At 30.7% G+C, this 13,212-nt stretch overlaps 1 protein-coding gene and 1 long non-coding RNA gene across 3 annotated transcripts; both read left to right on the top strand.

Annotated features, from left to right (window-relative positions):
- Positions 1-388: 388 nt before the first annotated feature.
- On the top strand, positions 389-11,690 carry LOC132745858 (transmembrane protein 179-like). Of its 2 annotated transcripts, XM_060734858.1 has the most exons (6): positions 389-460; positions 4,844-4,985; positions 5,296-5,489; positions 5,684-5,806; positions 6,172-6,235; positions 11,264-11,685. In XM_060734858.1, exons 2-6 carry the CDS (start codon positions 4,896-4,898, stop codon positions 11,405-11,407), a joined length of 615 nt encoding a protein of 204 aa, XP_060590841.1. In that variant the 5' UTR covers positions 389-460; positions 4,844-4,895; the 3' UTR covers positions 11,408-11,685. The 2 variants fall into 2 exon arrangements, with proteins under 2 accessions (XP_060590841.1, XP_060590844.1); XM_060734861.1 differs by lacking the exon at positions 389-460 and having other exon boundaries at positions 4,844-4,920; positions 11,264-11,690.
- On the top strand, positions 6,324-10,802 carry LOC132745851 (uncharacterized). The gene is made up of 3 exons (XR_009627909.1): positions 6,324-6,598; positions 9,093-9,287; positions 10,173-10,802. It is a non-coding gene; the product is annotated as an uncharacterized LOC132745851 (long non-coding RNA).
- Positions 11,691-13,212: the final 1,522 nt, after the last annotated feature.

The raw sequence follows: 13,212 nt of genomic DNA, 5'->3' as shown, positions 1-13,212 counted from the left end.
TTTGATTGCTCAATCAGCGACTTAATTATCTTTAATTACGTAATATGTATGGTGAAAAAAAGTCGCATAAAATGTTTGACGTTACGTAATATTTTTTTGAGAAAAGATAGAAAAAATTTGAGACACGGTTCCCCAGATATTATAAGTATGTTTATTTTCCAAAAGTTTGATGACAAAAAAATAAAAATGACTTTGATATGACGATTTAAAATTTTAGGATTTTTATTAAAAATCAACCATTTACAAAGGCATTTTTTTCAAATATGTTATTTTTTATGTTGATCAACGACATTTAATGCACAAAGATTAAATAAATAACAATTATTACTAAAATTAGTTGGTTAAAATGACATTTATGTGAGTACCACGGAAAGTGTCTGTTGTCACCTTAATTTGGAGACAAAATAAATGTAAATCAAGTACACCCTTTAGTTGCGTCTGCACAATCACTGATCGGCGAGTAAGTAAAATTTTAAGTTAATTATGCACAATAAGATCTATTTTCAAAAAAATGTTGCTAGTTTAACCCATTTCCTCATATACACACATTTTTATTGCCCTTTTCGTCCGCTTTTGAAGACTGAAATGGTGAAAAAATGCCTGATTAATGCTTCTGTTTGTGAAAAGTTGTTAAAAAAATTAATATCCTAGAGTCATTAGTTTTGACGCCCTTAAGCTGTTTAACTAGTGCAATTTTTTATATTGAACTTGATCATTAAATAATATACAATATAAAGTTACTATGGCATGTTGTTTATCACTGCAAACCATTTTTATGTTTGTTAAAAATTCAAAATCAGTTAAGTTTTGTACTTGAGTAAACAGACCATGGAGGCATCCATTGCTGTTTACAGTCATATGAAATGACACTTTTTCATTGGGTGGTTATTTTAAAAGGATATTTCACTGTTACGTAATATGAACAGCAAAAGAATATTTTTAATGAGCAAACATGCAATGAAACAACATCGTGAAAACTTAAAATTATGTTTTATTTCATATAAAACTGTCCATTATTTAGGAATGCCATACACCCTAGCAGTGGTCTTAATAGGTGCACCTGTCTCTTTCACTTTGAATGTATTTACCATTAATCTTGATGAATAGCATCTGTATTTGGCTTACAGGGCTGAAAAATATATCTAAAATGAAAGATGTTGCAAAGATAGGTATATGTTGATTTGAAAAAATGATTTTTTTCTTTCTTTTTTAAACTTTATATACAATAGTTAACCCATTTTGAATTTTACTCAGTATCAATTAAAAACCAATTAACATTTTCAAACAATATAAGCTGTACACCTTGTGCTACAGTGAATATTAAGGACACTTTGCAAAGTTTTGGTCACATGACACTCATAAGACATTTTAAAATGGAGGATAGAAACAGAAAAGGGCAGGTCAAGATTTTTCAAAGGCTTTATTTGAAAAATTATGGCTTGCATGAACATCGATTGAATTTGCATTAGTAAAAAGATGAAAAAATACAGTAAATTTGATAAAGGTGAAGTATTTTCAGTGAAATGTCTCTGTCTTTCCACATGTTTTAGTTATACGTTGTATGTACATGCTTGCAGTGTAGTCAGCAAATTATGACTTCATGCGAGGTCGTTTTCGTCATTTGTTAGGTCAAAACAAAAATGGCGTCAAAATAGATGAGCGTCAAAACACATGACCGGACGATAACTTTTTTGGCGCCGCCACCTGTCAAAAAGATACATCAGGGGGTGCCAGATTGGGGATGTACCCCTTCTGATCAGGGTTTGGAGGGGCCTTCTGCACACCCCCCACCCTTTTGCCAAGGAAAATTTAGGACTGAGGGCTCAGGTCGATGATAAGGTTACTGCAACCAACAATGAAAAGCTGTTGACTCTATCTCAATCCATTGAGAAGTTGCAGCATTTTGAAATCAGTTTTGAGGGGGAAAAAAAAATTAGTGATTTAGGTGATGCCCGTCGATGCCATGGTAGATCTAACAGGAAATTTAAGATAAAGCATTCTTGCATAGCAGACTGGCGTTTCCGTGAGATTTACCCATGCCGGAAATTTCTTCTGTCATAGGGGGTGCCGATGAGTTGTGTGCCAAACAACAACATCATTTTAGCGCACTTTATGAATGAACCGCGTTAAAATGACGTCGTTTTAGAAGGGAAATATGTGCTTAGGATGACGTCATTTCACCGTTGATATTTAAGTTGTAAGTTCATACGCTATTGTAAGAAAGTAGTTATGGATGAAATGACTTTAATTTCCATGAACATATATCATATTAAGGTAAACCATTTTAAATATGAAATAATATGGCAGAATATGCAAGAAAAAATATCTGACATATGTTTGCGGTTCGGATCGGAATATCCGTCCCTCGTTACCGCCCACTCGGCAAGCCTCGTTACCGCTCATTGGGCGGTTCCCCTCTGTACCACAACATATGACAGATATTATTACACTGTAACAAAGACAATGGTCCAGTTCACATGTGTGCCAGGTTTGATTAGTATTGAAACATTTTTTATAGTTTCATATCAATTTGAACTGGGAGGCTGATAAATGAAAACAGTCAAAATGCTCTTGCAGTATCATGTGCTTCTAATTGTAAGACAGGGTATACATTGAATTGTATAGGCTTGCAAGACAAGGTACAGTGACTTAATTATTGTGTATTTGGCCCATCATCAAATAATATAGAATAAATCTAAGACAAAATTTTTAACAAGTTCTCAAAAAAGTATATTTATTCTTAAAAATATTCTTTATTTAACATTTCTGTCAAATTTGGCTGAAATTCAACAATTTAAACAGCTCCATTTCCATCTTGGAAAAGCACAACCCTTTTGTAAAACTGTCATTAAGGCTGGCAAAATCTGATTTTGACTTATTTGTCCTTGAATATTTCCACTTGTCCGTACATGCTGTGGGAAAAGACATGGCCTCTTAAAGGGAGACACAGGCAAAATTTTCATTTCTTAGTTTTGAAATTTTCATTCATTATTCTGTAAATGTCCCCAAAATGAATACACTAAACAGTCAAAAGAACAAAACTTTTCTCCATATAAAGAATAAAATGGTGTTTTCCTAACTTGACCCGCGTGGGTCAGGTTAGAGCGCTAAAATTTCACAATAGTTGTCACTCTGTACTCTGGAAATGTTAAAAAACATGTCAAATCAATTACTTAGACTTGTTTCAATCATACAATATCCACAATATTTGTTATTGTAACTTCCAGGGTTTGTTCAAATCGCATGACTTGTTTTTAAACTATTCGGTGATTCTGTTCGCGTCAAAATTTTGTTCAACATATATAGATATATTTAAACTTCAAACCCAAAATATATAGAATTTATACAGAAATTCATGTTGGGACTTTAAGAAATGTCATTTTAGGGTGATTTGAGTACAGAAAATCATTTTTATATTTTTGCCATTATTTTGCCTGAGTATCCCTTTAAAATAAAGAACTTAATCAGGATATTTGCCCGGAAATCGTTCAAAAGAGTTTGAAAATGGGTCATCTCAGAAGAAAAACTAGGTCAAACTGGTGTCAAAAATAGAAAAATCTTGTTAACTTAACACTAGTGGCTACAGTTTCTTTAAATATTCTTGAAAATGGTCAGATTAAGGTTGTTTTAATGATATCTAACTCTGGTTCAAATATGGGTTTTCCATGTTTGGGCTGCATGAACTAGTTTTTGACCCCAGGTGACCCATATTCAAACTTTGACTTATTTTTTGACAAAACAACATTCATGACAAACCTGACGTGATGATTTATTTAAATATGACCTTGACCTTTAAATGACCTTGACTTAGTAATATTATCCACTTGAAATAAATGTTTTCTAGGAGTATTCTTTACTACAATATTCCTCCTCCAATGACATGTTTGACTAAAGGAATAAGAAAAAGTCAAAATTGGCCCCTTCTAGGGGGTAGCAGCTCCTATTAAAGAATTTACTAAAAAGTAAAAACTAGTGATGTTCCGATTGTCGCAAGTCGCCGATGATCAGTTACTGTTATGTAAAACGACAATAATCGATTCACAAAAATTTGTTCCGCGACGTTGTCGAAAATGTTTAAAGTATCAAAGAGAATTAATTCTGACGGTAATTTTCTTTTAGGAACACCTCGCTGATCGCAAAAAATCACTCAGAGACAATTTGGAGTTGAACAGGATCAATAAGTAATGTAAACAATAGTAATATAATGTGATGTGAATGCTATTATTTGACATCCATTGAAAAATAAAATCTATTTCGTAAAATTATGACTATAATAAGGTTAAAACTGTGTTGAAAAGTGCTAAATGAAGTTGATGTTACTAAATATAATAAAGTGCCTTGGTAAGAAATGTTACTTCCCTATTTCTTTTTAACGCGACTTTATTCGAAAGTTATCGATTAGGTCCCATCCGACTGAACCGATGATCGATTGGGACAAATTTCATCCGATTTCCATCACTTGTAAAAACACATGGTAAACCTGACTGACCCCCTTGGGCTGGGCCAAATTTGACCCCAGGGCTTTATGAACAACCTTGATGATGTTTTTTTTGTTAAATCTAGCCTTTATAGTTTAAGAGATGATATATAAGACTTTTCTTTCAGTTGCCATGGCAACCAGATGGCAACCAGAGTTCAGCATGGAAGGAGTCGTTTTTAACAATTTTAAAAGATAAACAGAATGTTTTGATATTATTGACTTAGAGGTTTATGAGAACATGTTGATGAAAGAAGTGTGGCCAGACAATTATGGCGACGGTGAGTGATGACGATAGCTTACTTTGGCTGTGCTCTGTTGAGTTATTAAGCATAAACTTATGTATAATTTATTATTTTATTTCAGGTGAGTAGTTACAGAAGTTGAGAATCAAGTTTTGAAGAAATCATCATTGATTATGGACCTGTTGATACTACTCCAAAGTATTCTATACTATTGTGTTGCTGTTTCGGGATTTCTATTGGCTATTCCATTAGAAGTGAATCGTGTAATTTTTTTTTAATTGCATTTGATGAATTTAATAAGGAAAATGAAACCAAATAATGATGAAATTTCTAATTATTAACTGACATAAGTATTTAACATCTCAGTGGGATTATTAAACTTCAAGCTGTTAACAATGTAGACAGTAGTTCAAATTTTGTCAAACGTATTTGGTTCAATGAAAATTTCAAAATAAAAAGACTTTTCAACAGTGTTGTTTGCATTTTATATAATATGAATGAGTTTGCATTTAATATGAATGAATATCTATTTTATCTTAGATTAATTATTTTTGTTTATATTTTTCTCTCCAGTCAGACCTTGATGGAAAATGCATTTTATATGCCAAGATTTACAAAGTCAAGCGAAGCTATATGATGACTTGGGGAGATGGTTCTGAATGCCGCTATGTTTCTAGTACTGGTTTCTTTGGAATAGTATTTGGACTTTTAGCTGGAGTTGGTTTTGGATATATAGCAAACAAGTCAAGGAAGGACAAAGGTATTGGGTGAGTACTACTGTATAATCAATAGTAAGATTTTCATTACCAATTAATTTTTTTTCAATGATAAAATTAATATTTTGAAGAAAAAAAGGTTTCCGTTTTGCCTGTAAAAAGCAGACAAAATTTTCTCAAAAAGTAACATAATAGACAAAATTTTCTCCAAAAGTAACATAATTTTTTCACACTATTCATTTCAGATATAGAATGTGGATGATGGTTTTTGTTATGATGAATGCTGGTTTAACTCTTGTCTCGCTTGTTGCTGCTTGTATGTTAACTATTGGCTTCAAAACAATTTCCAACATATTGGGCAGTCAAATGTATGTTGTCATCAGATACTCTTATATTATATATATATACAACATTTTTTATATATTGTTATTCAAATAATACATGTAGTTTCAAGGCAGATTTAACTGTTTGTCATGAAAATATTTTGTATCTTTTTATTAGCACAATGCCTGAAACAAAAATTAAAATTCAGTTTAATGTATTGTTACTAGTACTTTAGATAGAAATCAAATCATCTCTCTTTCTACCAAGTTTGTATTATTTATGTGAACTGTAATACAAAAAAATAAAAAAAAATAAATGACCAATCAAAGAACAAAATTTGATGAATGATCACCAGTGAAACTTCATATTCCTATCATCTGTATGTTTTTTGTTGCTGTTTTTTTTGCAGGTGCTCTCCAATTATTACCAATGGGAAGTTGTCAAATTTTGTTCTCTTGCATTCCTTGTCAGAGGTAATCAACAGTTATTTTACATTTCTTGTTTTATATAGAACTAAACTTGTCTCTAAATCCCAATCAACAAATTTAAACATAGGCCAGTCATAATAGAAATTATGGTAAAACTAATTCCTTCAGAAATGTTTTCACAATTAAATAAAAGATAAACATTATCTACATTTTGAGAAAAAAGTCCTCAAAAAATCTCCTTGCAGAATCCTGAAAAATCGATCATAAAGATTTAGTAAAAATCAATATTTAAATGTGTCTCTTAAATTACACCATACTTTAACTTTATGCACGTTCGGTGACGTCACGTTTATTATATTTTCGTTGAAAGATCTGAAGTTACTTCAATCCAGCATTCCTAGTGCAAAGGTGAGTAATTTTAGTCAGTTTTATATTCTTCTGTATAAATTTTAGGAAAAAATATGTCAGTAGATAGATTTAATTGACCACCAATCAATCGATTATGCAGATGACAAAATGTGTCATATAATTTCGCGATTTTAAACACAATTTTGAATAAGGTAATCATTAAAAGAGAGTTTATCTTTTACTCACTGTTCTATATTGTTTTCTTTTGTACAATTATCTAAAATGGCACAGAATTAACCACACATCTTACTGAGTATTTAAAATAATGTGTATGCACAAGTTATGTAAATTTTTCTTCTCTACGGAAGCGTGTTGTGACCAAAATCACGAAAATCTAGGGATATTTTTTAAAATGTTAAATTTGACTTATTTCAAAGAGTTGGCATGTTTTATGAATTGTGGAAATCATAATTAAATCAAATAATATGTTAACTTGATGTAAACAAACGTATTTTGTAATGCATAATGCACTTCTAAGCGAAATGATAATATTCCAGCATGTTATATGAAAAATAGACAGCGTATCCAATAGGGTTTAATCAAGCTAAAACTATTACCTATTAATGAGGAAGCTGTTACTGAAACTTTATACATTACTTTTACTTCTTAACAGAAGACATGGATTTAAAACCCGAATTATTATGTCAATTATTTGATTCTTTTGTAGGTTCAATCATATCATATGCATCTGAGAGTATGGGGTTATAGCAAATCATAAGATAATTGAGCGTATTCACTTGAAGTATTGTAAAAGAATTTTAAATGTTAGAGCCAATACAAGCATTGTTCGTATATACGGCGAACTCGGCCGTTACCCATTGTATATAAATCGATACGTAAGAATAATTAAGTTTTGGTGCAAATTGATAAATACTGATAATATAATTTTACGGAAAACATATGAATTAAGTTTATCTGACTGTTATAAATGTAAAAAACTGGGTATCAGATATTAAAAAAAAGCTGGATATATATGGTTTATCCGAAAACTTTTTTGAAAATAATATCGTAGATAGTAAATTATTTCCAAAAATATTTAAACAAAGAGTTATTGATAATTATATACAAATATGGCATTCATCTGTAGAAAATACTAGTAATTCTGTTTTAGAACTTTATAAAAATTGTAAAGAATTATATTCATACGAAAACTATCTTAACATATTACCAAAGGATCTTAGATTTTACATCACAAGAATTAGAATGTCTGCACATACACTAAGAGTACAAACGGGTTATATGGTCAGAATAAAACCCCAAGGAGTGAAAGATATTGTTTATGTTGTAAAAAGATGAATACCATTTTGTTTTGATATGCCCATGCTATGTTGACATAAGGAAAAATATATGTGAAACGATATTATTACAAATGTCCGTCAATGTGTAGATATTGAACTGATTTCTTCTAATAATAAAATTATACTCACTAATCTAGCTAAATATTTGAGAGAATCGATTAAAATCAGGAACATTATTGTTAGTACTAACAACTGAATTTTGAAATTTTGTTACACATTTATACTAAAAATTCAATTGATTTGTTGTATACTCTGCGTAACAAATTGTTTTATATTAGTGGTAATAATATTCTCTTAATCCATTATTGTTCATTCTCCAGCTTTATATGAAATTCAATAATATATATTAAATCTTATATTATTTGTTAAATAGAAACGTGACATCTTTACAATTTGTGTATTTATATTATTACTAAGTGATGATGCACTATGTACAAATCCAAAATAAAATTATGTTCTGTTCTGTTCTTTACAACGTTTTATATCTTATGTTTTAACTATTTTTATTCTGTCATTCTAGGCAATTTGGATAAGTCTAATAATCTAATGTCAAAATGCAATAGATTTCACTTATCAAAATGGTTTTAAAACACAAAATTTACTTAAATACTAAGATGACATATTCAAAGAGAAAATTAAAATGAGGTGTAAACAGACCAGACTTCAAAATTGCATTTGATATAGATGTTAATCATATCTTTTCCGACCCTAAACCATTTGATTCTTATTATAACATATTAAATTTGCTTCAATTGTTTTCTTTTAAATAAAATGTTGTGTAGCTTGATAATCTACCTTCACGATAGTATGTATATTTTAAGTAATGTTTTCCATGTTGTTGTCAGCATTTATAGAAAAGTTGTTGTATAATTAGTTAGAAGATGGATAGACACGTGACTTCTACACAAGGGGTAATGGGCTGTGAGAGAAAAATGTTTTTTACGTAGATATATCTTATTGAATGAATGAAAACAAAACAATTGGGTGTCTTTCAGGTTTGGTAATACAACAGAAATTGATATATCAACACAAATTTACATCATTGTTTTACAGCATGATTATAATAAATGCACATACAAAAGTGTTTGCTCATACCAACATTTTCTCAGGCGTTTCCCTACTATATCAGTTCAATACTATTTCTTTTTTAATATCTTTTTGATAATGTTTTATGGACTTATATATCTTATTTTCAGAGGAAGGGCTAAACATAGTATGGGATGGTTGATTGCAGAAGACAATATTTAGCGAGAGTCCAGCCTTTTATATTTTGGCAAACATAAATCAATCCGTTGATTGGATGTGGCAAGAGCTTTCCATATTTCCAAGTTAGGAGAGGCTAAATGGGTTCTGTTTGAAAAGATCCAGCATTTTTGAAAAGCAATTAACAGGTAAATCAAAGAAAAACCCTCTATATTTTTAATACACAGTTGGTGTACCAGATTCAATTTTGTTTGCTACTGCATAATTATATAACTTTTCTAAAGGGAATTCACATTTGTAAAAAAGTTAAATGGTTTTCTTTTAAAAGTGTTTTATTTTTAGTGTCCAAAACTGCAGTTTTCTTACATTCTCGGAATTACTAAGATCAGAGATTTGTTTGTTGGTTTTTATGTCACATCAACACTTTACAGGTCATATAATAACTTTCAAGCTTTACTGGTGAAGGAAACAGTGTGACATAGGTATTATTTTTAGCGCGTAGAACCACCAATATTCTATAAAGCTAGTTTGGGTAAGCTATGTCAGATAATAGATTCCAAAACCCAGACAGGACTCGAACCTACATCGTTAACACCGTGAGAAGCAAGTGTTTTGAAGTCAGTGACCTTAAACACTCGACCAAAACTTCCAATTTAGTTATCTGTATGAAAGTATAGGTGCCGTTTTGTTCAGTATTTCCTACTTATATGGCACATTATGATGTTTCACAGTCAGTGCTTCTTTCAGCCGATAGGCAATTTACATGCTTTAAATTTGTTATAACAACATAACATGAAACATATTTTCTAAAGAAGAAAGCTGAGGCACGTTTTTGCTGAGGCTAAACGTGCCTCATTAATGTATGAATTATTTCAGGTACGTATGTTAATATACGTACCTGATTATTTGTAGATAATTCAATATAAAAATATAAATCTAAAAGCACAATCCTATCTTGCTTTTCATAGTACATGTACCTACATTTTCAGTTTGACATAAAATTGTTTTATTTTAAAAGCAGAATGCAAAGTTCGCATTTTTATTTATCATATTATGTTGTAACAATTTTACAGATACGAAACAATGTGTCTCTGTGAAAAGGGCAGGCTAAAGGTTTCAACAGCACCGGCCGAAAAAGTGGAGATATAATTTCAGCATTGAACAAGGGCAGGGCAATATGTATATATACACGTGTAGCGTTGTCAGACTATATGGATAGTCGGGTCTCTGTGACAAAAATGATGAGATAACATTGTGTTTTTTTCAGTGTCTTAACATTCAGTTCAAGATTCATTTTATTTTAAAATGTCTTTTTACTTACAAAACTTCCATGGTAAAGTAATTGCAATTTAGCACTGGTAAGATATTTAATTGAAGGATTGATTTTCAGAACAGAAATGCAAATACAATGTATATAAATAATAATTATAATAATTATTTGTGTAAAATGTATTGCAATTTTGAATTATAATATGAATTTAGATAGATTCATACAACTTTAATCTTGGTAGAGCTAATTTGTTAGAATATTAAATGGAATCTGACTTAAAGTAAAAAAAAAAATTATCATTAGTGGGTGGGGTAATGTTTTATACCAGTCTAAATGATGATGTATTATGTATGCAGTGTTGCGACTTTTTGAATGTAATCAACATTGGTTGAAATGTTTTGGATTAAATAAAGCATGTTTGTGTGTTAATGTGTTACTTTGTTAATTACCATATTTGCGTAGAATATCTGGGTTATTTAATTTCACAGATTATTCTAATTGAAAACACATGATTTCAAAACATGACATTTTTAGCATGTTATACTTCGAATTTTTTTGAGGACTTTTTTCCTGTAGCAACACATATATAGTAGATAACAAATATGCAAATATCTTTTCTGAAGGAATTTGTTTGAGGTTGGGTCTTATTTTTGGCTAAAATGCCTAGCCTAACAGTCTTACCAGTCATTCTACAATTTATGTTATGTGGAGACAGCACATATCTTTGTTCATTTTAGAGTTTAAAGAAGTGTAAAAATGAGAGAAAATACTTTACCAATTTCAAAAGAATGGTAATTAATAGTAATATCTGTCTTTTTGAAAGCATGTAGGTCCTAACTTGTCTTAGTACTTTGAACTGGATTGCTGACTTTCAATTTTGATTTTTTATTACAGGTAAGTGCTTGGATTGGAACCATTATAAACTTTTTACTGACTGGAATCAGCATTGTCACTCTTCTAAGGAACAGAGGGCGTCTACAGAGTAGAGATACTAAAAATATAAATTTAAACACTACCAGGCTTCCTTCTATTGGTTAATAGTATTGTTATAAATGTTCAAGATCCTTGTAGGTGTAGCTGTATCAGAATTGACATGTTAGTGTTGAACTTGAATTGAAGGGAGGTTATAGTTATATTTCATTTATAAATTTTGTTAAAGTCACATAATTATGTTTATCATTATTTCTTATACAGGAAGTTTTAATTTTGTAGTTAATTATGTTAATAATTTAAAAAATGTTTAATATATTTGAATTCTAATTGTTTGGATTTTGGCGAAAAATGAATAAATTTATTTGAAAAAAAGTTTTTGATATGTTCATTCTAAACATGGGTCATCTTACACAAACTGAGTACATTACAAGGGCGGAAACATTTGAACTGACTATCAACATGTTAAAACACTAAGTAACCCAATTTACACAAAGTAAAAAACAAAGGTTTAACAACAGCTTCACTGATACATGTTTAGCTTGTCTGTTTTTGAAGAAAAAGTTAAACTATTTGCTGTGATGGTAGCATGGTGCAAAAACCTTAATATATCCCATTATTCAAAGATTTTCAATGAAACTTGGTATACTTGGCGTTGCTGATCATGACAAGCTGCACTTGTCAGACAAGGGGCATAATTCTGAAAGCTAAATTCTTAGTTATGCCCATTTTTACATGGAATTTTTGTCAAAATTGCTTCTAAAGTAGAAGGATTTTAAAACTATGAAATGTTTCTAAATGAAACTCAGAACCTTGTTCATCATGCCAAATTAGATGTGTTAGACAAAGAGAATAATTCTGGAAGCTTTAGAGTTATGCCCCCTTTTTAACTAAGTATTTTTTTCCAAATGGCCTAAATTATTTTTGTCAAAAATGGCCTATCAAGTAGAATAATTTTAATACTATGAAAGGTTTCTAAATGAAACTTTGGAAAACTTGTCATCGTGACAAGGCACAGTTGCTAGACAAAGGGCTTTATTCTGAAACTTATATTTTAGACATTTACACTTTTTAATTAAGAATTTTGGTAAAAATTGCTTATTAAGTTGAATGAATTGATAACCATTAAAGATATCAACATGAAACTTAGAATACTTGAATATTATGACAATGCACATTTGTAAGACCTGGGACATTATCCTGAAAGCAATATTTAATCATGTCAGTTTTTAACTTGAATATTGATAACAAGAGCGATCAGTAATCACATGTGTCGCCTCATGATGGCCAATTTTATGTTGGGACAAGTTTTGTGACAGACGGACAGACAGACAGTGCACAACTAGACTTGGTACTGATCATTCCTGTAAAGTTTGGACAAAAATTGCACCAGTAGTTTATAAGGAGTAGTCCGGACAAGCTTTTGTGTATCTGGCAACACACAGAAAAAAACACCTTTTTATCAAAGGGCCATAACTCGGCCAAAAATCATTCAACCGGAAAACCCGTGCAATATGCGCAAGGACTTGAGCTACAGATCAATCCTGTAAAGTTTCATTGAAATTGCATTAGTGGTATAAGAGAAGTAATCCGGACAAACTTTAAAAATAAAAATTATTAAAGGGCCATAACTCTGACAAAAATCATTGAACCGGAAAATACTGACAATATGCACAACTAGACTTGGTACTGATCATTCCTGTAAAGTTTGGATGAAATTGCACCAGTAGTTTTTGAGGAGTAGACCGGACAAGCTTTTGTGTATCTGGCAACAAACAGAAAAAAACACCTTTTTATCAAAGGGCCATAACTCACCCAAAAATCATTCAACTGGAAAACCTGTGCAATATGCGCAAGGACTTGAGCTACAGATCAATCCTGTAAAGTTTCATTGAAATTGCATTAGTGGTTTA

Source organism: Ruditapes philippinarum, unplaced genomic scaffold, assembly GCF_026571515.1.
Source record: "Ruditapes philippinarum isolate M1 unplaced genomic scaffold, ASM2657151v2 ctg445_1_1_1_1, whole genome shotgun sequence".
Taxonomy (NCBI): domain Eukaryota; kingdom Metazoa; phylum Mollusca; class Bivalvia; order Venerida; family Veneridae; genus Ruditapes; species Ruditapes philippinarum.
Note: the sequence above shows the minus strand (reverse complement) of the source record. Positions and strands in the feature narration are given on the sequence as shown.